The 27,196-nt window shown below is 42.9% G+C and overlaps 1 protein-coding gene across 6 annotated transcripts in view; it reads right to left on the minus strand.

Annotated features, from left to right (window-relative positions):
* The window catches only part of DMC1 (DNA meiotic recombinase 1), a 408,015-nt gene that overhangs the window by 292,626 nt on the left and 88,193 nt on the right, over positions 1–27,196 (minus strand). For 5 of the 6 annotated variants that reach the window (XM_075833569.1, XM_075833572.1, XM_075833570.1 and 2 more), the window contains exons 4-6: positions 20,828–20,974; positions 17,094–17,176; positions 12,719–12,771 (exon numbers count right to left, since the gene is read on the minus strand). In XM_075833569.1, the coding sequence (XP_075689684.1) occupies positions 12,719–12,771; positions 17,094–17,176; positions 20,828–20,974 (283 nt within the window). The remainder of the gene's footprint in view (positions 1–12,718; positions 12,772–17,093; positions 17,177–20,827; positions 20,975–27,196) is intronic. The other variant, XM_075833573.1, reaches the window with a different exon arrangement.

Genomic DNA, 27,196 nt, shown 5'->3' on the forward strand with positions numbered 1-27,196 from the left:
CCCAAATGGGGTCACTTTTGGGGGTTTTCAACTGTTTTGGCACTGCAAGAGCTCTTCAAACCTGACATGGTGCCTAAAATATATTCTAATAAAAGGAGGCCCAAAATCCACTAGGTACTCCTTTGCTTCTGAGGCCTGTGCTTCAGTCCATAAGCACACTAGGGCCACATGTGGGATATTTCCTAAAACTGCAGAACCTGAGCAATAAATATTGAGCTGCGTTTCTCTGATAAAACTTTCCGTGTTACAAAAAAAAAAAATGGATAAAAAATGAATTTCTGCAAGAAATAAATAAATTAAATTTGTAAATTTCACCTCCATTTTGCTTTAATTCCTGTGAAACGTATAAAGGGTTAAGAAACTTTCTAAATGCCGTTTTAAATACTTTGAGGGGTGAAGTTTTTACAATGGGGAGACTTGTTGGGAGTTCCTAATATATAAGGTCCTCAAAGCCACTTCACAACTGAACTGGCCCCTGTAAAAATAGCCTTTTGAAATTTTCTACAAAATGTGAGAAATTGCTGCTAAAGTTCTAAGCCTTGTAAGGTCCTAGAAAAATAAAAGGATGTTCAAAAAAATGATGCCAATATAAAGTAGACATATGGGGGATGTTAATTAGCATATAAGGAAATAAGCACTTGTTCAGACAGTCACGTCAAGCATGCTTGAGAAAGGGGACGGTCCTCCATAACGTCGCACAGGTGCTGTCAGACGCCAATTGTCTCCGCGTGTTGTATCGGCGAAAGCCCTGGATTTAACGGAGAAGACCATGGAGGAAATCTAACCAGGACATTTTCAGGACTCTAACCTTCAGATGGGTGAAATATTTTATTCACATTTGGCATTATTGCATTTGTTTTCTGTCAATTGACATTGAAAAATATGAAACACAATTTTCTACTTTTTCACACGACTGTCTGAACTAGTGCTTATTCACTTATACGCTATATCTACGAGATTGAAAGCACCTCCTGTTGCACTACCTCACAGGTTAGTTTAGTACTAAGGTCAGAAACCGGATACCTGGATGTTAATTAGCAACAATTTTGTGTGGTATATCTGCCTGTTTTACAAGCAGATACATTTAAATTTAGAAAAATGCAAACTTTTCAAATTTTTCGGAAAAATTTTGTGGTTTTCACAATTAAACCCTGAATGTATAGATCAAATTTTGCCAGTAACATAAAGTCCAATGTGTCACAAGAAAACAATCTCAGAATCGCCTGGATAGGTAAAAGCATTCCAAAGTTATTTCCACATAAAATGAAACATGTCAGGAAGGTCAAAAGTGGCCAAAGTGGGAAGGAGACGCCAGCACTCACTTCCGCTGCGCTCAGCTGTGTCCCGTAGGTTGCGCGCGTACACTCGTGCTCGGCCTTAAAGGGCCAGTGCGCGCACATGAATTATATTAAAATGTAGCCTTAATCACTCTGGACTATAAAAGGGACCCTGCGCTTTCACTCTCTGCCTAAGCGATGTTTGTAACTCCCATATTAGTCTTAGCAAATGGTCGCTCAGTGTTCTCCTGTTCCAAAGTTTTCCCATGACCCACCTGTTCCTGTATTCTGTGCGGTGTTGGTTCCTAGCCCTATCGAGTGTTGGAGTCGTGTTCTGTCATCGCTCACACCTGCTATCGTACACCACGTCTGGTGCCTGACCTCCGCAACATGTGGCATCCTCTGCCATCTGAAGTTCCATCTGTGCCTAGCCACTGTGACTGTATGGACTATTCAGGTACCCTTGTGCTGGACTATGTATTGATTGGGTACTCTGTAGTTTGGCCAGCTGCCTCCCCGCTACGGTGGTACGGTCTAGTGTGTCCACATACTCACAGATCGTGATAGTACGCTCAGGCCATGGACCCCGCTGGTCAACCCAAGACCTTGACGATGTCACAAGCCATGCAGGCAGACATGCGAGACCTTCAGTCACGACAACATGAGGATTTTGGACTTTAGACTCTGCTACATCATGAGGAGTGAGAACTCTGCTACATTATAGATGCTGCTAAAGCTAAGTACCAAAATATAATTTTTTTTTCATTATCTCCTTACTATCTCCCTTTATATTGTGGAAGCACCTGTATAGCGTCCATGGCCGCGGACTGTCGGGATTACTCACCCCTCTATGGCCGCAGCCATGGATCTGTGAGCGCTGGCCCGCATCTCCTCCCCCGGAGATGCCAGTGCTCACTTCCTCTCTGTTCTGCTGTGTCCCGAAGGGTGCGCGCGCACATGAAAAATCAACAAATAACACATGATTACCCTGAATTATAAAAAAGGCTCTGCCCTTTCACTCATTGCTTGAGCGTTATTGTGTTTACCCATGTTAGTCTTGCAAATGGTCCCTTAGTGTTATCCTGTTACCAGTGTTCCCGTCCTGCTACCTATACCCCGTGCTACCTTTGTTCCTTCTGAGTCGTGTTGTGCCCCTGGTCACGCCTGCTGTGTTACACCACGCCTGGTGTGTGCTGCCAAGGTCCCCTCTGTGCCGAGCCTCTACTACTGTCTGAACGACTACAGGCACCCTTGTGCTTGGACTATATCTATACATTGACTTTGTACACTGTTTGGCCAGCTGCTATCCCGCTACGGAATGTAGCCGCCAAGGCCTCATTGTTCCAGGTTAGTTCGGCAGCCATGGTGCGGCACTGAATGGCGTACTCGCACACGGAGGTGTCTTCCTGGCGAAGGGTCAGCACGGATGCAGCAGCCGATGAAACTCTCCCAGGTTCCCCAAATATAGTACGGAAAGTCGCTACGAACTGCTGTAACTCACGGATCTCTGGTCCATGACGTTGCCAAATGAGGTTCGCCCACGCTAGGGCTTTGCCAGTGAGGAGAGAGATTATAAAGGCGATTTTTATGTCATCAGAAGGGAAGGCCTCTGCATACAATGTGAAGTGAATCTGGCATTGGTTCAGAAATCCCCTGCAGGTCCTCGTGTTAGCACTGCCAGGAGGTGTAGTAGAAGGAACAGCAGAGGTAACAGGAGCAGGTGCGGGACAGGCTGCAGCTTGCATATCCAGCCAATGTTCAATGATGTTCATCGCCTGGAGATGGTCTTGTCGTAACCGGAGGTCTAGCATATCTGGCCGCATGACTTGAGACGTCGCCATGGTCTTGGGTTGACCAGCGGGTCCATGGCCTGAGCGTACTGTCAAGACGGGTGTGTGGACCCACTGGGCCGTACCGCCATAGCAGCTAGCCAACGGGATACCAGGTAAATGTCTATAGCTCGAATAAGGGTACATGTGGTAATTCAGACAGTAGCGATGGTTAGGCTCGGATGGGACCTTGGCAGCAGGCAGACACCAGGCGCGGTGTAACACAGCAGGCGTAGTATACGGCACAACTCGACTCCAACTCTCTATAGCACAGGAACAAGGTAGCACGGGATACAGATAGCAGGTACGGGAACACTGGGAACAGGATAACACTAAGGGCTCATTTGCAAAGACTAACATGGGTAAACACAACAACGTTCAGGCAATGAAGGAAGGGGCAGGGCCCTTCGTAGTCCAGGGTGATCATGGGCTAATGTGACATACTATTCACACTACGGGACACAGCAGAGTGAAGCGGAGGCGAGTGCTGGCGTCTCCTGAGGTGGAGATGCGTGCCAGCGCTCACCAATCCATGGCTGTGGCCGTCAGGGGATGAGTAATCCCAACGCCCTGCAGCCATGGGTGTCACACTCCTTTACAGTCCCCCATATCCTGTATGGGTTATATTCTTTAAGCTACTATGCTTCTCTATCTTTCAACCATTTATGATAGGATATCCTTTGCTTAACCCCTTCCCGACCACCCCACGTAGATTAACGCGCTTCAGAGCTGGTCCTTGTGCCTGCAGCCCGTTAATCTACGTGTGCTCCTAACAGAGCATACAGACGCTCCCCGCAGCCTGGCATCTCCCAGTACGGGCTGCTACTAGCAGCCTTAGTACTGGGGGAAAACATCGGGTCGGATCATAGCGGTGATCCAAACCGATTAACCCCTTAATTGCGGCAGTCAATAGTGACTGCCGCATTTAAGTTGTTATTGCAACATCGGCACCCCGCTACGCGATTGCGGGGGCCGATTGTTGCGGGGGGGGGGGGGAATTGCTATGGCAACCAGAAGCCTAAAAGGCTTCGGGTCTGCCATCTATTGAAGGCGATTACGTCCTGCCAGAGGCAGGACCTAATATGCCTCCGGTCAGTTTGAAACGGACAGGTATAATACCCTGCAATTCATAAGAATTAAGCCAAAAAAATACCAACAGACAGAATACAATACAAATAATGCTCAAAAGGTCACCAGTAAGCTGTAAAGCACCGTTGCTAGCTGTGTGGGTGGCACTATATTATATCCTGATTAATGACCAAGATACACTTGGTGCATCGATCAACGATTAACATGAGAAACTACCAAGAAAACATGATCGACTAAGGCACATGAAGATACAAAAAATATTTAATAAAATTTGCATAAGGACACTGAACAAGTTAAAAATGTAATGGAGGATAAGTCACACAATAAAAAAGACGTCAAATCAATCATAAGCCAGATATGGTTGTTTTGTCAGCGTGTTTAGAGGTAAGCATGATATTGAAGCAGCGAAAAAAGGTAAATAGGGTCAAACCAGGCTATAACCAATGGAATCAGACCAGACTATACAAATGTATTTGGTAGAGTAATGGCGGTTTCTAGATGAGTATGGAAAGTAATATAAACCGCAGCAAATTGCAGAAAATGTAAAACAGTATTAAAGGCCGATTTCAAATGAAGTCAAAGGATGACACGCAAGGTATTATGCAAGCTACTAGAAATGACAAGGTAAGTTTAAACATACCAATGGACATAGTAAAGTGAAGATAGGACGTCTGCACCCGACGCGCGTTTCGGCACCTGCCTTCGTCCGGGGTTAGGGTCAAACTACTCGTGCCCACTCTTATATGGTGCGCATCCCAGGTGTTCTGAGTCTTAGGAGAGGAGGTGGCATGACCGGATGGAGGAAAACGGCGTCTGATGCCGGGTAAAAAGATGGCGCTGCCCCACTTCCTGTACCGCGTCATCAGAAAGGATGTGAGGCGGCGAGGACTGACCGCGCCCCCCACAGCCTACTCCAATTATAGACAGCGGACGGAAGGAGCCAGAGCCACTCCCCCACCGGTTTGTTTATGGAGTTATTTAAACAACATCAGCGCACCCTCACATCGTATTATTGCCACCAGAGGAAAAAAGAAGAAATATCTGATAGATAGTATGATAAAGAACGGATGTGTCTGCACTGTTTGACATGAATGAATTAGTATGTATGAATAGTGAGGAAAGGGGGCAATCTTGGTGTGCCGTGAGAATATGGGTGAACTAGAATGAAATGAAATAAAAAATACATAATGATGATGAATAAATGAGGAAATGTGATGATATTAAAAAGGTGTGTAGTGTTGTGTTGTGTGTTAATAACAAAGTAATAGTGGATGCATAAAGAATGAGTGGGAACAAAGAGGAAAAAGTGTAAGACGGTCCAGTATTTAATGATACACAATATGTTAATTATGGGACCGATGGAAATGAGTGTAAAAAGAAAAAATGGGTATGCTAATGTGAGGTAAGGAAGACAGTGAAAACAGTGAGGAAACATTAATTATTGAATAGTGTTGAGGTATAAAAAGGAAAAATAGAAAAAAATGTATTAGAATAATAAGTGACATAAAATTATGGTGATACAAAGTGGATAAATTGGAACCGTGACAGGATGTTATATTCAAACATCAAAAAGCTTTATATAAAATACATAGTAACATGGGGATGTAACTCACATAAATATATAAAAATTCAAATCGAAATTACATAATAAAACACATACAAAAACAATGTATATGATAAAAAATATATTATGAACAAAATATCAGAATAGGTGAATATAATGCAAATATATCGACAAAGAGTCAGTACAATATATAATGTATATAAAAATGAAAAAATATGTGGAATATGTATACGTTATATTAATACAAGATTACATAACAATAGAACACATATAAGACCGCAACATGATGTGCACAACAACAATTCTAAATTCTTCCTTGATCCTATTGAATGTAATCCACTTGGTGGCCTCCTCAAATAGACTCAGAAGATGATGCGTGGGTTGTATATGCATGAAAAAAAGAGATGGACAAAACGAGGGTAGTTAATACTAAAAAGTGACCCAAATATAAAAAGAATTAAAAACCAAGACCCACTACAGGAGTCAATGGTTACAGAAACGGAGCGTAGCTCAAAGGTTCATTTAACCCATGTGGAAACATTGTCCCAAGGGTCCATATCCAGCGAGTCTCGCATTGTGCAAGTTTTTGTTTAATAGCACCTCCTCTCTTACCACATATGATGTGGTCGATTCCCCTCACCTTCAATTTGGAGGGGTCACAGGAATGATGCGTTTTGAAATGTCGGGCCACAGGTTTCAAATTTTCCAAGTTCTCTGCCCCTGATGCTCACTTTATATCGGCCAAATGCTCTCGTACTCGGACCTTCAGCTCTCTGGAGGTGAGACCAACATAAATTTTTGGGCAAGGACAAACCGCATAGTACACAACAGCCTTGGTGGTGCAGGTTATAGGATGGGTAATATTAAAGGTCTTACTGCCAGAAGCATCAGTAAATGTGGTAGCTTTTTCTATATTAGGGCAAGCAATACATTGTCCACAGGGATTGCATCCCCATTTTGGACCCTTGGTCCCAAATGGGTATTTGGTTTTTATTGGATCATAATGACTTTTCACCAAGTGGTCTTTTAAATTTTTGGATCGTCTCGCTGTAATACTTGGATGTTTAGTGATAAACCTATCCAGAGTAGGATGAGTCAGTAATATCGGCCAATAGCGTTTGAAGATTTCTCTTATTTGTGGCCATCGGGAATGATACCCAGTAATAAATCTTACCTGACTGTGTTTATCTGTCCTTTTCTTGGGAAATAGCAAGTCATCCCTGGGGGTGCGCTTTGCCCTTTGGTAGGCTTTTTTAATCGATCTCATGCTATATCCCCGTTCGAGAAAGCGATTTTTGAGATCCTCTGCCTGTTCTTCAAATAATAAATCAGAAGAGCATATCCTCTTTATCCGCAGAAATTGTCCAATAGGGACTGCTTGAATAGTCTGCGGAGGATGGGAAGAGGAAGAATGTAGTAATGCATTTACGGAAGTTTCCTTGCGGAAAACATCACTGTGAAGAAAGCCATGTTCATCTATGAAGATTTTAACATCCAGGAACTCCAAATGACTAGGATGTGCTTTGTAAGTAAATTTTAAATTTAAGTTGTTTGTGTTCAACCTAGTCATGAATGAATCCAAATCAGCCTGTGTACCCTTCCAGATGACTAGAATGTCATCAATGTAACGGGCCCAAAAGAGGACCCGTGCCATTGAGTCACCCTGGTCATCCGAGAATAGAGCCCTCTCCCACAGCCCCAGGAAGAGGTTAGCGTACGACGGTGCGCATGCTGCCCCCATGGCTGTTCCCTGGAGCTGTAGGTAAAAGCAGCCATTAAACACAAAGAAGTTGTGTGTTAAGATGTACTCGAGCATCTGAACAATAAAGGAACAAAGCGGTTTTTCCAGGTCAGACATTGAGAGAAAATATTTAACTGCCCTGATCCCATCTGCATGCTTGACACTCGTATAGAGAGATTCTACATCAATAGTGACAAGAAGCATATTGCTGTCAATACTGACACCGCTGATCTTCTGTAACAGATCAGCCGTGTCACAAACATATGAAGGTAAATTGATCACCAAATTTTTCAGATGGAAATCAATAAATTTGCAGATACCCTCAGTCAGACTGCCCCTACCTGAAATGATGGGCCTTCCAGGTGGAGTTTTTTCATTTTTATGAATCTTGGGTAGTAAGTAGAGGGTTGGTATGGTACATTCGTCAATTGAAAGTGCCTTGCTTAGTTCCTTTGAAATTGTATTTTCTTCTACTGCTTGCAAAAGTTTAACCTGTAACTCAGATCTAAAAGATCTTTTTAGTATTAACTACCCTCGTTTTGTCCATCTCTTTTGTTCATGCATATCATATATCTGAGTCTATTTGAGGAGGCCACCAAGTGGATTACATTCAATAGGATCAAGGAAGAATTTAGAATTGCTGTCGTGCACGTCATGTTGCGGTCTTATATGTGTTCTATTGTTATGTAATCTTGTATTAATATAACGTATACATATTCCACATATTTTTTCATATTTATATACATTATATATTGTACTGACTCTTTGTCGATATATTTGCATTATATTCACCTATTCTGATATTTTGTTCATAATATATTTTTTATCATATACATTGTTTTTGTATGTGTTTTATTATGTAATTTCGATTGAATTAACATATTGTGCATCATTAAATACTGGACCGTCTTTTTCCTCTTTGTTCCCACTCATTCTTTATGCATCCACTATTACTTTGTTATTAACACACAACACAACACTACACACCTTTTTAATATCATCACATTTCCTCATTTATTCATCATCATTATGTATTTTTTATTTCATTTCATTCTAGTTCACCCATATTCTCACGGCACACCAAGATTGCCCCCTTTCCTCACTATTCATACATACTAATTCATTCATGTCAAACAGTGCAGACACATCCGTTCTTTATCATACTATCTATCAGATATTTCTTCTTTTTTCCTCTGGTGGCAATAATACGATGTGAGGGTGCGCTGATGTTGTTTAAATAACTCCATAAACAAACCGGGGGGGGGGGGGGAGTGGCTCTGGCTCCTTCCGTCCGCTGTCTATAATTGGAGTAGGCTGTGGGGGGCGCGGTCAGTCCTCGCCTGCTCACATCCTCTCTGATGACGCGGTACAGGAAGTGGGGCAGCGCCATCTTTGTACCCCGCATCAGACGCCGTTTTCCTCCATCCGGTCATGCCACCTCCTCTCCTAAGACTCAGAACACCTGGGATGCGCACCATAGAAGAGTGGGCATGAGTAGTTTGACCCCAAGCCCGGACGAAGGCAGGTGCCGAAACACGCGTCGGGTGCAGACGTCCTATCTTCACTTTACTATGTCCATTGGTATGTTTAAACTTACCTTGTCATTTCTAGTAGCTTGCATAATACCTTGCGTGTCATCCTTTGACTTCATTTGAAATCGGCCTTTAATACTGTTTTACATTTTCTGCAATTTGCTGCAGTTTATATTACTTTCCATACTCATCTAGAAACCGCCATTACTCTACCAAATACATTTATACATTTGTATAGTCTGGTCCGATTCCATTGGTTATAGCCTGGTTTGACCCTATTTACCTTTTTTCGCTGCTTCAATATCATGCTTACCTCTAAACACGCTGACAAAACAACCATATCTGGCTTATGATTGATTTGACGTCTTTTTTATTGTGTGACTTATCCTCCATTCCATTTTTAACTTGTTCAATGTCCTTATTTAATAAAATTTGCATATTTTTTGTATCTTCATGTGCCTTAGTCGATCATGTTTTCTTGGTAGTTTCTCAATTCATAAGAATTGCAGGGTATTATAACAACGATCCAACAATTGGATCTTCAAGTCCCTAGAAGGACTAAAAAAAATAAAAGTAAAAAAAGTTACAAAAAATGTACAAAAGTAAAATGTCAAAATAATAATATTAAAAAATTGCCTTTTTTCCCTTATAAAGTCCTTTATTATTAGAAAAAAATGAAAAAAATAAATAAACTATGCATAATTGGTATCGCTGCGTCCGTAACGGCCTGAACTATAAAACATATAATGTCATTTATCCCGCACGGTGACCACCATAAAAAAATAATTTAAAAACTACCGGATTCGCTATTTTTAGTCACTTCAGCTCCCAAATAATTTTCATAAATAAGGATCAAAAAGTCTAATGTACCCAAAAATTGTACCAATAGAAACTACAGTTTGTTCCGCAAACAACAAGCCCTCACACAGCTTTCCTGATAGAAAATTAAAAAAGTTGTGGCTCTTAGAATATGGCGACACAAAAACGAAATCATTTTTTTTAAACCGTGATTTTATCGTGCAAACACCATAAAACATAAAAAACCTATATACATATGGTATCGCCGTAATCGCATCGACCCACAGAATAAATTAAATATGTAATTTATAGCGCACGGTGAACGCCGTAAAAAAAAAAGAATAAAAAACAATAGAAGTTTTTACGGCCCAATTCCACTAAATTCAGCAAAAAACCTATGGGATCAAAATGCTCACTATACCCCTAGACAAATTATTTTTAGGGCTGTAGTTTCCCAAATGGGGTCACATCTGGGGGTTGTCCACTGTTTTGGTCCCTCAGGGGCTTTGCAAATGCGACATGACACCCGAAAACCAATTGAGTAAACTTGATCTCCAAAAGCCAAAGAGCGCTCCTTCGCTTCTGAGCCCTGCTGTGCGTCCAAACAGCCGTTTATTACCACAAATGGGGTATTGCCGTAATCAAGAGAAATTGCTTTACAAATCTTGGGGTGCTTTTTGTTCTTTATTGCTTGTAAAAATTTATAATTTCTACGTTTTATTGAAAAAAATTTAGATTTTCACTTTTACGGACTAATTCCACAAAATTCAGCAAAAAACCTGTGGGGTTAAAATGCTCACTACACCCCTTGATGAATTCCTTGAGGGGTGTAGTTTGCCAAATGGTGTCTTTTTGGAGGTGTTTCCACTGTTTTGGCACAACAAAACCTCTTCAAACCTGACATGGTGCCTAAAATATATTCTAATAAAAAGGAGGCCCCAAAATCCACTAGGTGCTCCTTTGGTTCTGAGGCTGTGGTTCAGTCCATTAGCGCACTAGAGCCACATGTGGGATATTTCTAAAAACTGCACAATCCGGGTAATATCTATTGAGTTGCGTTTCTCTGGTAAAACCTTTTGTGTTACAGAAAAAAATGGATTTTCCAACAAAAAAAATAATTTGTAAATTCCCCCTCTACTTGCTTTAATTTCTGTGAAATACCTAAAGGGTTAAGAAACTTTCTAAATGCTGTATTGAATACTTTGAGGGGTGTAGTTTTTAAAATGGGGTGAGTTATGGGGGTTTCTATATATAAGGCCCTCAAAGCCACTTCAGAACTGAACTGGTACCTATAAAAATAGGTTTTGGAAATTTTCTTGAAAATGTGAGGAAATTGCTGCTAAAGTTCTAAGCCTTGTAACGTCGTAGAAATATAAAATAATGTTAAAAAAACAATGCAAATATAAAGTAGACATATGGAATATGTGAAATAGTAACTATATTGTGTGGTATTACGGTCTGTCTTACAAGCAGATAAAGTTAAAATTAGAAAAATCATAATTTTCTTTACATTTTCTTTAAATTTTGGTGTTTTTCACAAAAAAGCAATGAATTTATTGACCAAATTTTTCCACTAGCATAAAGTACAATATGTCACGAGAAAATAATCTCAGAATCGCTTAGATAGGCAAAAGCATTCCAGAGTTATTACCACAATGTGACACGTCAGATTTGAAAAAATGGGGCTGGTCCTGAAGGCCAAAATTAGCTCGGTCCTGAAAGGATTAAGGTCTCTTGACCTTGCTGCTATCCGTATACATACCTATCCAACACATGGGGTTACTTCTATAGTATGTTATATATTGTTTATTTGTCATATTTTATATCGGATTGTTAGATATTGCGGCCGTTATTGATACATTATTACTGTTTACATTCATATTCGGGTATACCTGCTGACTATGTCCTATTCAACATGTTATAACTGGTATTGTATAGGCTCCTATCTGATCTTTATGTATATATTATTCTGATTGGTTTTCTCTTTGTTCTCTGTAGCTTTGTCCTTGGTCCTTTTTCCATTCTTGTGGCCCCATCAGTAGTCTTCTTCTTCTACTTTTAGGCCCCATGCACACGACCGTGCCCGCAATCACGGCCCGCGATTGCGGGCACGGCCGGCCGCTGACTGACAGCCGCATTTTCGGGCCGTGCTCCCATACAAAGTATGGGAGCACGGCCCGCAAAATGCGAAAGAACGGACATGTTCCATAATTCCCGGAACATTTCCACGGCACGGACACCCTTCCGTACTGCTACGGAAAGGTGTCTGTGTTAAATAGTTACATAGTTAGTACGGCTGAAAAAAGACACATGTCCATCAAGTTCAACCAAGGGAAGGGAAAAGGGAAGGAAAAATTTCTACACATAGGAGCTAATATTTTTTTGTTCTAGGAAATTATCTAACCCTTTTTTAAAGCCATCTACTGTCCCTGCTGTGACCAGCTCCTGCGGTAGGCTATTCCATAAATTCACAGTTCTCAATGAAAGTGAATGGCTCCGTTTTTGCGGACCGCGATTGCGGTCCGCAAAAACTGAGGTTTTTTACGGTCGTGTGCATGGGGCCTTATACTGTAGTTGATTTATGTACTAGCTATTAATAAAAACTATTTTTGTATTTTCGCATACATACTGTTCTGTGGTTATTCTTCCTCTCTTTTTGGTAGATAGCCTATTCTAAACTCACAGCAGGCAGCAATTTAACCCCCTAGGGATATGCTGCTGTTTGGACTACATGAAAGAAGAATTGCGTAAGTGTGTTTTACATGGTATAAAAGTGTGTCGTTATGTTTATTGAAAAAAAAAAATATTCAAATTAAACTTTGCTTTGCTGTAAAGTTCTTTTGTAAATCTTAACAATCAATTATCATTTGTACAGTGTGTTTGTTTACCTCCAAATGTCTCTGTTATTGCCATGCTTTCAATACCTCCTCCTAATAATTTACTGAAAGAAAACATACATATTAGTGATGACTGTACTCAAAACTGTGTAACATTAAAAGTTGCAAAAAGAGAGTAAAAAAAACAGCCCTCAAACATAATTTCTTGATGAGGTGCCTTTTTCCAACTATGATATATTCACCACTTTCTTCAAATGTGTGTCTGAATATTGTTGTGTTGAACCAGTTTTTTTTCAGAGTGTTGGAGGGTATGTCTGTCCACAATGATAAACGATGGATTTATGGGACTCTTTACATGCTATGCAAGACAAGCCATTACAAAATTACTGTAGCAGATTTCTCGCAGTAACACAATAAAAATATGGAATATGCAGAGGCGTTGCTGGGGTTTTAGCACAGGGGGGGAAACACATCTGAGTGGGCCCCAATCCAGTGAGCCCCCCACACAGTATAGTGGCCCCCATAGAGTATAATGTGCTTATAGCTGCGTCACACAGTATAATATGCCTCCACACACAGAATAATGCCCCCATAGCTGCCCTACATACAGTATAAAGCACCTATAGATGTCCCCACACAGTATAATTCCCCTATAGTGCCTCCCACAGTATAATGCCCCATAGCTGAATATCCCTCTGCTCTGTGCAGTGTGTGGCTCGGCACAGACAGGCGCGATGACATCACTACATCGCACCTGTCTGCTTCGAGACGCTCACAGCTGGAGCTACCATTACACAGTGAATGATGGAGTAAGGAGCCGTCAGCTCCTTGCTCCAGCATTGGATTCAACTGTAGTTTTGGATTGAAACTGGGACACACCACCGCTGGGGTGGGAGTATACTACAGCAGTATACTCACCATTGTTGACGCTTCTATAGCAACACATCCATGCTACCCTAGCCAGTGTCTGTATAGCCTTGCCTCCTGTGATCACGTTTCATTGCATGTGACTGCAGTCTGTGATGGGTTGAAGCGGTCAGATGTGATAAAATCTCATCACAGGCCAGCCGGAAGCGCAGGGACGCATTCCATGGGAGCGCCATGAGTAATCTTTTTTTTCTTTGTTTCAAACTTTGAAGAGTTCTCCGCAGCGTGTGGATGAGATTTCTTCAAGTCTCATTCACTTTGCTGATACTGTAATATGCTGCAGACGTTCCAACTGCAAATCCAGATGAAAAATCTGCAGTGTATTCGCTACGTGTAAACATACCCTAAGGCCAACATCACACACACAGTTTTGATGCAGTTTTTGGCTCAGTGTTTTCTGGCAAAGACCAGACTGGACACAAAAGGAAGGAGGTGCATCAGACTTTTATTTATACCATTCCTTTCTTCGGACCCACTTCCGGCTTCGGCTCCAAAACACGGCATCAAAACTGTGCGTGTGTGATCCTGGCCTAAGGCCGGGTTTGTCACAGTGTTTAGCAGCTTTTTTTTGTGCTAAAACATTGCCATAAATTTCATAATGGTGCTAAAACTGCAACATCTTTGTAGAAACCCCCGTGGCTCTGCAGCGATTAAGAAAATTAGGGCAAAAAAAGTCACAAAACGACTCATGTAAATATGCAGGCTCCTTTAGGATCCTCTCTGAGGATTTATTCACAAGGTGCGGGCATTTTGTGCTTTTACCTGGATTTTCACCAAAAACGCAATATGACTATCGTTTGATTAAACCCTAAGGCCAGGGCTACACCTAGATTTTTTGTGACACTACTGATTGATTTTAACTCTTGAGTCACCGCAGCAGTCCATAAAATTGCATGCAACTCAATGTATTCATTTGGACTGCAGTAGTAGCTCAATAGTTAAAATCAATTAGTAGAACTAGGGTCTTAGGCCTTATTCACACAGCTGTGTTCAGGGAGTCATACTCCTAGTATCATAGTTATGTATACTGTAATCATGTTTTCAATACGGGACGGTAGTCCCGCGGGAAGGCAGTGACTCACAACGTCATGAATAACTATGATGCTAGGAGTACAGCTCCCTCTACTGTGTTTGGTCAGAGAAACGCGGTCCGTGAGAACATGGCCGCGTGAATAAATCCTTAGGCTGGGGCTATACCTAGACTTTTGTAGTGAGCAATAAATTGCTGTCCTAAATGCATTAGGCTAGAGCTAATTATCGCACTACAGAAAAAAATAAAAAAAACTGTGATAAATTGCTGTGCATGCTTGTAAATCTCTCCAAAATTGCTCCAGACAAGAGATATGGAAGCGATATTTTTAAATCAATTACATTTTTATAGAGTTTTCAAAAATTATTTTACACTTATACAAACATGCAAACAATCCCTCCTTAACCCCCACCATCTACCCTGACCCAAAAGCTCTAACCAAAAACCCCAGAGAGTAGTTCAATAAACAGATGCAATAGAATCGTGCAAAATAGTATAATACTCAATGATAGTCATGATATATGTTACAGATCTCCGCATACAAGGAAAACATAATATCAAATCTCGTGCAGTTCATCCTCCGAAATGAGAACTATTTGGAAGGATGAAAAAGATGGAACCCGTCACATAGTCTGGAATAGAATTACAATGAGCACACAAGCATCATGCAAGGGTAAACATTAACAATACATATATTTCTGGAATGTCATAAGAAATTCAAATAAGTATCCTATCCCGTATGAGCGAGTGTGGAGCCAATCCCGCTCTAGCCCATAGTTTTTCAAATTTGGTGACTGTGCCTCTCTAAATGTAAATACGTTTCTCGAGAGTAAGCAGTCAGTTGATTTTTGAGACAAATTCAGAATATGACAGCAGACTTTCATCTAGCTAGTGTTGGGCTATTAGCTTCCTTGCCATATATAACATATGGCCAAAGTCTAGTTTTGTGTATTCGCACATTGGAATATCTCCCAAACAGCCCAGACCGCAAAGAAAATAATTCAAAGGTAGAATCAGGTTATATGTTGAATTCATGAGATTCAAAACTGCTGTCCAATAACGAAATAAGTAGGCTGAGCTCAAAGGGGCGGATACGCTGCGAAAAAGAATGCAGCGTATCCACCTTGTGCGGCACAGGGAATTCCGGGCGAAAAACCGCACCAAACTGTGGTGCAGTTTTTCGAACGGAATGTCCGCTGCGAAAACTGCAGCACTTAGCTGGCCTGCCTCCTGGGATGACATTTCATCCCAGGAGAACGTGGGGCCTGTGATTGGCTGCAGCGTCGGTCACATGGGATGAAGCATCATCGCAGAAGGTTGGCCCTCTGACGTCATCCAGGCCAGCTTCTTGGGATGATGTTTCATCCCATGTGACCGCCGCTGCAGCCTATGGTTGGGTGCAGTGGTCACATGGGATAAAACGTCATACCAGGAGGCCGGCCTGGATGACGGCAGAGGGCCAACCTTCTGCGATGATGCTTCATCCCATGTGACTGCTGCTGCAGCGGTCACATGGGATAAAACATCATCCCAGGAGGAAGAAACTCAGACTCCTTGGTAAGTATAAGATTTTTATTTTTTTCCTGACTTGCGTTTTCTGCGGCGGAATCGCTACCCCATCTGCAGCATATGGGGTAGCGATTTATTTTTAATCGCTACATGCTGGGATTTCATAACTACTCACTTGTCTGGATTTAGAAGAGATTTTTAAGCTACTCAATGCATTCCTATAGACAGTGATTCATTACAGCGATATCACAGTAATTTTTTGTCTATCTATGTAAAAGAGCCCATCTCTAGCCCCAGCCTTATGCCCCATGCACATGGCCGTGCCCATAATCACGGACCGCGATTAAGGGCACGGCCAGCCGCAGGTGGCCGCGGACAGTCACTTGAATTTTCGGCCCGTGCTCCCATACAAACTATGGGAGACGGCCCGTAAAAAGAACAGACGTGTTCCATAATTTGCGGTACCCTTCTACGGCCTGGACACCTCCCCACAAATATACAGGAAGGTGTCCGTGGTCAATAGAAGTGAATGGGTCCGTAACTGCGGACCGTAATTACAGTCCGCAATTACGCACAATTTTTACGGTCGTGTGCATGGGGCCTTCTATGTACTTATCATTTGCATCTGATCTGGTGCACCTGAAATAAAGTTTAGGTCTAGTGAGTTAAGGGTGTGTTCACACATAACAGTCAAATTGCGCATTTTGACAGGATTTTGAAAGAAATGAGGCAAAAACTGTGATGTTTGAGGCAGGTTTGAAAACAAGTAGCAGCCGTCATATGGCCGAATAACGAGTCGACATGGATTGTCCATATTTTTTCATATGACTATGTATTAAACAAAATAAAGTAAAGCAATTTTAAATGTGTTACTAAAGATTATTTAAAACTAATCAATTTAAAAGATGACCCAACAATAAACATCAAAATGTCTAAGTTACTAAGTCAACAATTAATTACTCAAGTTCCTGGCTTCCAGTAGATATATGAAAAACCATCTTCCTCTTCATGCTATATTCAAACGCAGTAAGAAAACCAGGCTCCTGAGGAATACATAAAAAAACATTTTATGACTAGTATTTTGTTATGGGTTTTTTCGAGACTAGGTGCAGCAAATATTATCAAATGTTTACTTTCCAAGAGTGATGATATGCCGCACAGGGATGTGACTGCTGAGGCCAGGGATTGTGTTGGTATGGCACATCATCGCTCCTGGAAAGTAAGCCAAGATCGTCAGGGGCACCACCGAAGCAACGGCAAAGGATTTAACAGGTGCGCATTGTTTTGCTTTAGTTTTTTTTTAGATAATTGCTGCTCCTAAATTTCGCTTTTTACCTCTCAGACAACCCCTTTTGTGTTGGTATTTCTTATTTTTCAATTTAACTTTACATTTTATTCAGCTAGGGCCACATTAAGATATGGTGGATTTGCCACAGATTTTCTTCAGATTCCCCACCAATAATCTGCAACAGATTAAAGTACAATGCTAGTGGATGAGGTTTTCAAAGCCCCATTCACAGGTAGTGGGAAAATAATAAGATTTAGAGAATTTTAAGGAATTCTGTGGATTTTTCAAAGATTTTTTTCATGCAAATTTGACCCATTGCACATCCGCAACAAAGGCCTCATTTACACGAGCGTAATATACGCGCGTGCGACGCGTGTGCTTTTCACGCGTGTCGTACGCGCCTATATTACTCTATGGGGCAGTGCAGACGATGCGTGAATTTTGCGCAGCGCGAGTGCGTTGCGTAAAACTCACGACATGTTCTATAATCGTGCGTTTTTCGCGCATCACGCACCCATTGAAGTCAATGGGTGCGTGAAAACCACGAAGGTCGCACGGAAGCACTTCCGTGCGAACTGCGTGATTCGCGCAAGAGCTGTCAAACTCTGAATGTAAACAGAAAAGCACCACGTGCTTTTCTGTTTACAAACATCCAAAAGGAGTGTCTTAGAGATGAGCGAACCGAACTTCACCGGGTTCGGCCGAACTCGTTTTGACCGAACCCGGCAAAAAATGTTTCGGTACGCGACGTCAGGAGACGGTCACTGTCCAGGGTGCTGAAATAGTTAAACTGGTTCAGCACCCTGCACAGTGACTTCCGATCCCAATATACGTGAACGTGTATATAAAAAAAAAAGTTCTGACTTACCGATAACTCCCGGCTTCTTCCTCCAGTCTGACCTCCCGGGATGACAATTCAGTCCAAGTGACAGCTGCAGCCAATCACAAGCCAAGCACAGGCTGCAGCGGTCACATGGACTGCCGCGTCATCCAGGGAGGTGGGGCCAGATGTCAAGAGGCGCGTCACCAAGGACGCGTCACCAAGGCAACGGCCGGGAAGTTCTCGGTAAGTACGAACCTCTTTTTTTTTAAACAGGTTACTCGATATGGTGATCGGAATGCACTGTCGAGGGTGCTGAAAGAGTTACTGCCGATCAGTTAACTCTTTCAGCACCCTGGACAGTGACTGACGTCGACTAGCCTCATCTCTATGATGGCGGCTGCGCGAAAATCACGCAGCCGCGCATCATACACTGACGACACACGGAGCTGTCAAGTGCCTTTTGCGCATGCAAAACGCTGCGTTTTTTTGCGTGCGCTAAACGCACACGCTCGTGTAAATGAGGCCAAAATCCGCACATAACACATCTGCATGTCTGAATTTACCCTCTAACTCCCCATAAGTATTTATACACCCATGACAATGTTTACATATTTTTCACTCTGACTGGCTCTATGAACACATCGCCTTTTTGCTATGTGGTAAATTACCAGTATCAGTGAATGAGATTTTAAGAAATCCTATTTACCCGGTATGGTTGAATACAATTTTCAGGGCACGCTGTGTTTTTTCCAAATTGCAGAACACCATATAAATATAAATGGAGGTTTTGTGAAATGTTGGTCCAATTTCTCCCATTGACTTCAATGGAAGAATATTGCAGCATTGTAAAAATGTATGTAAAAACCGCAATTGTGACGAACCCATGACAAGAGCCACATTTATTTACATGTGGTTTTGCTACTGATTTTGTGGTGTGGTAATGGTGCAGCATTTCAGCACTGTGGGAAAATACCCTTAGGCCCCATGTGCACGACCGTAGATTTCCTTCATAATTATGGACCCATGCATTTCTATGGCCGACGGACACCTTCTCGTATATTTACAGGAAGGTGTCCATGCCGTAGATACCTACTGTAAAAAATAGGACGTCCTATTTTTTTATTTTACAGATCGTGCTCCCATACTTTATAATGGGAGCACGGTCTGCAAATGCAGATGACTATCCGCAGCCGTCCATGTCCGTAATCACAGACCGTGATTAGGAGCACGGTCTTGTGCATGGGGCCTTGGGACTAGTTCACACAGCGTTTTCTGGCGTTGACTTTGACGCGCAATACCCGTCGAAATCAACGCCAGAAACACACCCCAAATCTTCCTCCATTGTTTTCAATGCGAGGCAGAGGTGTTTTTATGCCCGGGCGGGTTTTGGCCGCTTGCGACGAAAAAAGTGTTCTGCCCTAAATTGGAGTGGTTTCCGCCCCTATACCTCTATTGAAATTAATAAGAGGCATTTAAAAACGTGCTATTCGTTTGGGGTGTTTTTTACCCAAAATCACCCGCAGTTTTCTGATTTGCTTAATAAAAACACCACTATAAACAAACGCCTTCAAAAACAGCTTGCATTTCAAAATCTGCCTCAAGAGTTTCTATAAGGGTAAGTTCACACATAGCTTAAATACTGCATATTTTCCGTAATCATTATACAGTAGAAGCAAAGTGGATAAGATATGAACAAATCTCATCCACAATCTGCATAAATGCGGAGCGCAAAAAACGCTTAAAAACTGACCTGCGGTGTGTTTTTTTAATCCGCAGCATATCAATTATATCAGCGTAAACGCTGCTTATTTGTTGTAGATTTTCCCCATTGAATTCAATGGGGAGGTAAAACGTGCAACAAATAGCAGCTGTTGCGTTTTTTGCGGCGGAAAATCAGTGATTCTGCCGCAAAAAGCGTAACTCAGAAAAAAAAAAAACGTATACTTATCCAGAATTCTGTGTTTCTTCGTCCAGGCCGGCCTCTTGGAACGACGTTTCGTCCCATGTGACCTCTGCAGCGGTCACACAGGATGAAACGTCACCCCAGGGCTGCAGAATGTCAGGACGTCTTATACTTACCTTAGTCTCCGTGTTCATGGAGAACGTCAGGACGTCGGGGGGGACGCCATGGTAAGTATCCATTTTTTTCAGTGCACGATTTCCACAGCGGATATTCCCGACGAAAAACTGCACCTGGTGCGGTTTTTCGTCCGGAATTCCCTTCAGCAACCAGGGCGGATAAGCTCTATGCTTTTATGCAGCGTATCCGCCCTGTGTGAACATACCCTAAGACAATAGAACGTTACATTCCTGTTGTGTGACGGGCACTTTCATACACTTGTATGCAATGCATTATCATTTACCAATGTCACAATAGTTGCAGTCAGCTGAAAGTGATTTCGCAGCCACCATATTGAGGCTGCATGTACATTAGGAACACTGGAACACTTAGCATAGTGGAGGTAAGGGGAGTTTAACCTGGCAAAATCTTTTACCATGAATATAAAATATACAATGCATATACGTAATAATGCGGGCAAAGTGAGGGATTACTGTGTAGACATTTATTAAGGCCCAACTCACTATTAATTTGTTCGCTGCCTCCTTTATTTTGTCAACTTTAGCTTCAGACAATCCCTTAATGTTACACATGGCTTTTTTCGTTGTCATCTGAATTCCTTTTACTGTGCATATTCCTACAGATTTCAGTTTCTTAATATCTGAAGCATTCTGTGGAACAAAATGGAATATATTTTTGGGAATAGAATAAGCATTATTTTAACATTTTCCCAAAGTAAAAAAAAAACAAAGCAAAGAATAAATAGACATGGAAAAACATAGCAGCAGTTTATGGTGACTGATCTGTTTCCAGCTAAAGGGGGACAGTATAGGGGGCGTGGCTTAGCGGCATATGTGAGCGGACGCAGGAACCGGAGCTCCCGCTGCCGATATCCTGAAACACATCCTGTGGCTAAATTTCTCTAACAAAGACATACCTGTGCAGAGAGGGGAGAAGGAGGAGAACCTGGTGACACTATTCTGTAGAATCTGGAGGCTGTAATGACCCGTTCAAGGAAGTCTAAGGCGGCAGAGGAAGGTGAGCTGGGATTACAAGATGGCGCCGACATGTGCGTGATGGCAGAGAGCAGAGACTTGAGAGGGGCGGCGGCATCCCGACTGGAGCGCTTTGCCAGAAAGACACCCGTGAAGGCAGATGCTGGAGGAGAGATGACAGGAGGAGGGAAAAAGCAGGCAGGCTACTCCGGGTCCAGATATGAACCGCTGCGGGCACAGGTGGACTCAGAGGAGGAGGAGGAGAATGGAGAAGATGTTGCAGGCAGCTCAGGAGGAGGGCTGGATCGAGGCCCGCACAATTCAAATAAGCCTGGGCCTACGTTGGCAGATGTTTTTTCGGCGGTAAGCCTATGTAATGCCACACTAGCTAAACTCACTTGCCAGGTGGGCGGAATAAAGGAGGATATTTCCATAATACGGCACGATCTGCAGAAGGTGTCGGAGCGTACAACAGCGGTGGAAGGTAGAGTCAGTGATGTGGAAGACAGAATGCTGCCCATGAGGAGAGATGTAAATGCGGTAGCTGTGGATGTTACTTATCTGTTATCTAAAACGGATGACCTGGAGAACCGTTTACGTCGCAATAACGTACGGATGGTGGGAATACCCGAAAAAGTGGAAGGGTCCAATCCGGATTCCTATTTCGAAAAATGGTTACTGGAGGTGTTTGGCAAGGAGTCGTTGACACCATTGTTTGCGGTGGAAAGAGCCCATAGAGTACCAACTCGCCCGGGTCCACCTGGACGGCCGGCAAGACCTGTGCTGGTAAAGCTGCTTCATTATAAGGACAGAGATTTAATTCTTCGCCAGGCCCGGGAAAAGCAGGATATACGGGTGAATGGTGTGAAAGTGTCATTTTACCCGGATTTTTCTGTAGAGGTCCAGAAAAGAAGGATGCAATTTCTGGATATCAAACGACGACTGAGGGATCTGCGTGTTCAATACTCCATGTTGTACCCGGCGAAACTTCGAGTTGCGGCGCTGGGATCTGTACAATTTTTTGAGAACTCAAAAGACGCGTTAAGATGGCTGGACAGTCACGAGGATCGCCTTCGTCAGAATCGAGAGGAAGCTGCTGCGTGATTATCAGGTGGATGGTTGAAGAGGGGACTCTGCTTATTATGAAAAAGGAGGATGCGCCGCACAGGGGAATAAGGCATTGTTTTTTCTGCATTTTATTTACTGTTCTAATTTGGGGCTGCAGCCTCTATGTTTATAATGCTGAAGGAAAGACAGAGATGTCAGGTTAATTGAAGATGTTGGAGTCACTAAAATGCTATATATCTATGGTAGTAAGGTGGCGGGAGGTTTGTGGTTCTCAGGTTTATATTGTGGGAAAAGATGTGTTTCTGCAGTGTAAGTGGGAAGCTGAACAGTCACATTGGTGGAGTTTTCTTCATCAGCCCGGGCCCTCTTTGGAGGGTAAGTTTCTGGAATGTTGGGCGGGCTAGGGAGGGGGGTGGAGGGAGGAGAATGTTTTGGAGGGAAAGGGAGTTGGAAATGCAGTACGCTCTGACTGGCACTGGATTCAATGGTAATGGCCTCTGTCAGATAAAAAAAAAATGGATAGATGGGGGGTAGGGTAAATCTTTTGTCCTGGAATGTGAGAGGTATGGGAGAGGCAACAAAACGGCGAGCTATATTTGACTTTCTGAAAGGGCAGTCTGCTGGAGTGATGGGACTACAGGAAACGCATCTTACCGCTGATACTGTGCAGCAGGCACATAGGGTGTGGATTAGACACAGCTTTCACTCCTATCATTCCACATATTCAAGGGGGGTTAGTCTCCTGGTTCATAGGGATGTACCTTTTTGCTGTTTGGCTTCCTTTAAAGATGGAGAGGGCAGATATGTAGGGGTACATTGTAAGTTGTTTAATTGGGAATGTATAATTGTGGTACTGTATGTGCCTCCCCCATACTCGGTGGTTCCAATAAGAGAAGTGTTGGAAAGGCTGGCTAGTTGGCCGATGGTCCCGACTATACTTATGGGAGATTTCAACAATGTAATGGATATAAGACGTGATAAATTTCCAAAAGGGGGGGGGGGGGGGTAGGTGAGGCTGTTCTGACGCGGTTTGGGAAGTACATGATAGAGGTGGGGTACACGGATATTTGGCGGGCAAAGTGGCCCTCTACTACGCAATATTCTTGTGTGTCATCGACTTATGGATCGTTGTCTAGAATAGATTTGATGTTTAGTAACGGGTTAGGGATTGAGTGTGTGGAAGGGGTGGAATATCTGCCAAGGTCACTGTCTGATCACTCCCCAATGATATTGAAAGTTCGAACTAGTCCACAGATAGGGGGGCTAAGACTGCATTGGAGGCTAAATCCATTCTGGATACGACTAGTGGGGGAGGAGATAATAACTGCGAGCTTGCAGGAGTACTTTGAGTTTAATAAAGGTACGGTACCTATAGATATCTTATGGGATGCTATGAAGGCGAATATCATGGGGGTGTATATCCGGGAAATCACGACCATTAAAAATAGATCACGACAGGTGGGAAAACATCTACTGGAAAGGGTGACATTATCCGAGGAGACTCATGTAGCTAATAATACAGCAGAAACGAAGGCCCAGTGGAAGGTAGCCCTAAAATTACTAAAGGAACATCAACTGGAACAGGCAGCTAATAAAAGGTTGTTTTTGCAGCAAAAATATTATGAGGAGGGGGAAATGACGGGCAGACTGTTGGCAAATATGGCTAGGCCTCAGCGGGAGGGTGCGTTCATCCACCAATTGCAGGATAAAGAGGGGACACTGGTTGGAGAAACAGGGGACATACTGGATGTGTTGAAGTCCTTCTATACCGAGCTGTATCGTACGAGGGTAGATTATCCGGAAGATCTATTGACCGACTATCTAGAGGAAATGGAGTGGGTTACCTTAGGGGAGGAGGAGAGAGAGTGGCTGGAAGAGCCAATTACATTGGAGGAATTGCAGGAAGCAGTGAGTTCTATGGCAAATGAAAAGGCTCCAGGCATGGATGGTATACCTACAGAGATGTACAAAACATATGGGGGGGAGCTTCTGCCAGAGTTATTAGAGGTGTTCCAAGATAGTTTTGCCAGGGGACGACTGCCACAGACTATGTATGAAGCGGCAATAGTAGTCATTCCTAAAGAGGGGAAAGATCGAACACAGCCGGATTCTTATAGACCAATATCCCTGCTGTCTGCAGATGTAAAAATTTTGGCAAAGGTTCTGGCTAATAGGCTGACAAGAGTGGTGACTAAGATAGTGGGCCCGGATCAGTCGGGATTTATGCCATCAAGATCTACAGCAGTCAATCTAAGAAGATTATTCTTGAATTTGCAGACAGAGGCTGCAGATACACAGGGTAGAGCAGTGTTGTCCTTAGACGCGGCTAAGGCATTTGATAGTGTGGAGTGGGGGTATCTGTGGGCTGTTTTGGAGCGGTTCGGATTTGGGAATAATTTTATAACATGGGTAAAATTGCTGTATAAGGAACCGGTGGCTAGGATTCGAGCCAATGGGCGGATGTCAGATTCCTTTAGACTAGAGAGGGGGACGCGTCAGGGATGTCCACTTTCCCCGCTATTATTCGCTCTAGCGATCGAACCTCTGGCAAATGTGGTAAGGCAACATCCGGGTATAGAAGGGTTTCGATGTGGGGAGCTGGAGGAACGCATAGCATTATATGCGGATGATATTTTACTATTCCTGGGAGAGATAGTTCGGTCACTGCCGTTGATAATGACCATATTGGAACGGTTTGGCAAATTTTCAGGGCTTCAAATTAATTGGAGTAAGTCGACATTGCTGCCACTCAAACCATTGGAGGTGCCACTGGTGGTGGGGGGAATTGCTGTACCTTGTGTTAAGGAATTTAAATATCTGGGGATTAAGGTCTCGGGGAGGGTGCAGGATTTTGTTGCGCTGAATGTGAAACCATTATTGGACAAACTAAAAGATAAGACCAGAATATGGCTTGGACTACCACTTTCAGCGCTAGGAAGAGCAAACCTGATTAAAATGATTCTGGTGCCTCAGGTTCTTTATGTGGTGCATAATGCCCCAGTGTGGTTGCCTAAATACTGGTTCAGGAGAATACATAATCTGTTTAGGGACTTAGTGTGGAAAAGGGGGATCCCCAGGATTAAATTGGAAAAATTACAATTGCCAACGGAAAAGGGAGGATTAGCTATTCCAAATGCGTGGATATATTACTTAGCAGCCCAAGCACAACATTTTAAAGGTTGGAAGAATAGGGAAGAGTGGGACTCTAGTGGGAAACTGGTGCATCATTTGAGTCGGGGCGAGGATATACTAGAGGCAATGGAGTCTCATAAACTGAGGAGGGAGGCGAAAGGGAAACCGACTTTGCTATTGATACATAGGGTCTGGTGGGAATGCAAAAAAATACTGGGCGTTACTGGGTGCTCCAATTATATGCCTCTATGGGATAATCCATACTTATGGGAATTCCATATCTTGGACGGCTTTCAGGAGTGGGAACAAGCTGGGGTCAGATATGTATACCAGGTATATGAGGGGGGAAGTCTCAAATTGTTCTCACAGTTACAGGAGGAGTTCGGACTCCCACATCGGATGTTTTATCAATACCTCCAGTTGCGGCATGCGGCGCAGGCCCAGGGTAGATTGGTGGACTTGGGCTGCTCTACTATGGGAGTGATGGAACAGCTGTTGGGAGCAAAAGACACTAAAGGGATTATTTCTGTGATCTATGGTACATTACTTTCCAAATTCCTTGGAGATCCGATGGGGGTGATCAGATGCAAATGGGAAGAGGATGTGGGGAATATAACTGATGATGAGTGGGAGGAGATACTGGAATCGCCCAAAATGCTCTCCATTAATGTAGCACACAGGAGGTCACAACTTTTTCTCCTACATAGAGTGTACAGGACGCCTAAAGTGTTAATGCAAATGAGACTTAGACCAACGCAGGAGTGTCCCAGGTGTTCGTTTGAGGGGGCAGACATAAAGCATATGTTCTGGAGTTGTCCGAAGCTGAATGATTACTGGAAGGAGGTTGGAGGTATGGTAGAGAGGGTATTTGGGAGAGTTTTTCCGTTGGAACCTAAGATTTATGTGTTGGGCTGCATGGGGGAGGAGGGAGGAGATGGAGCTGAATTACTGGCCATAAAAAAGGTTTTGTATCATGCTAGGAAACTAATAGCAAAATATTGGTTGAATGCGGATCCCCCGGAGGTGTCTGAGCTAGTGGAATACGTTAATCACACGGTGGCATTGGAACATCACTTATACCTAAAACGTGGGGCAATACACAAATACGATAAGCAATGGGGAAAATGGGAACACAATTATGGCACTACAGGGAGGTAGAATACACCTTAAGGTGGAATGATCAGGAGGCAAGTATGGATATATCAGTAGGAGGCAGGAGAGAGAATGGTTTTATGAGTCAGGGAAAGGAGGAGGTACTGCGGGGGGGGGAGTTGGGATGGAGGGAAGTGGGAGTTATGATACATATAACTGTATATGTTGTACAAAACTGAAAATGTATTGACGGTTGGAACCAAGTTAATGTGCATGAGATGTATGATATATGTTGTATTATCAATAAAAACTGGTTTGATTTAAAAAAAAAAAAGGGGGACAGTATAGCAAAGGTCTGCTTTAGTATTAGCAGAAACGGCACAAAAATGCAGATAAACGGCAAGGCAGTCACTGGTTAAAGGGGCGGGGAGATCGCTCTCCTCATTTATACAGCAGACTTATAACTATTAGATCGATATGGCACATTATTTTTCTAACAGTTCACCAGACCTGTCCACATACTATGACGTATTTAAACACGGAAGCATTGTATAGTGACATATCGCTCCAATGTGACATAGATTCACCTGCAACTTCAGCATTACA

The sequence above is a fragment of the Rhinoderma darwinii genome, chromosome 7 (genome assembly GCF_050947455.1).
Source record: "Rhinoderma darwinii isolate aRhiDar2 chromosome 7, aRhiDar2.hap1, whole genome shotgun sequence".
Taxonomy (NCBI): domain Eukaryota; kingdom Metazoa; phylum Chordata; class Amphibia; order Anura; family Rhinodermatidae; genus Rhinoderma; species Rhinoderma darwinii.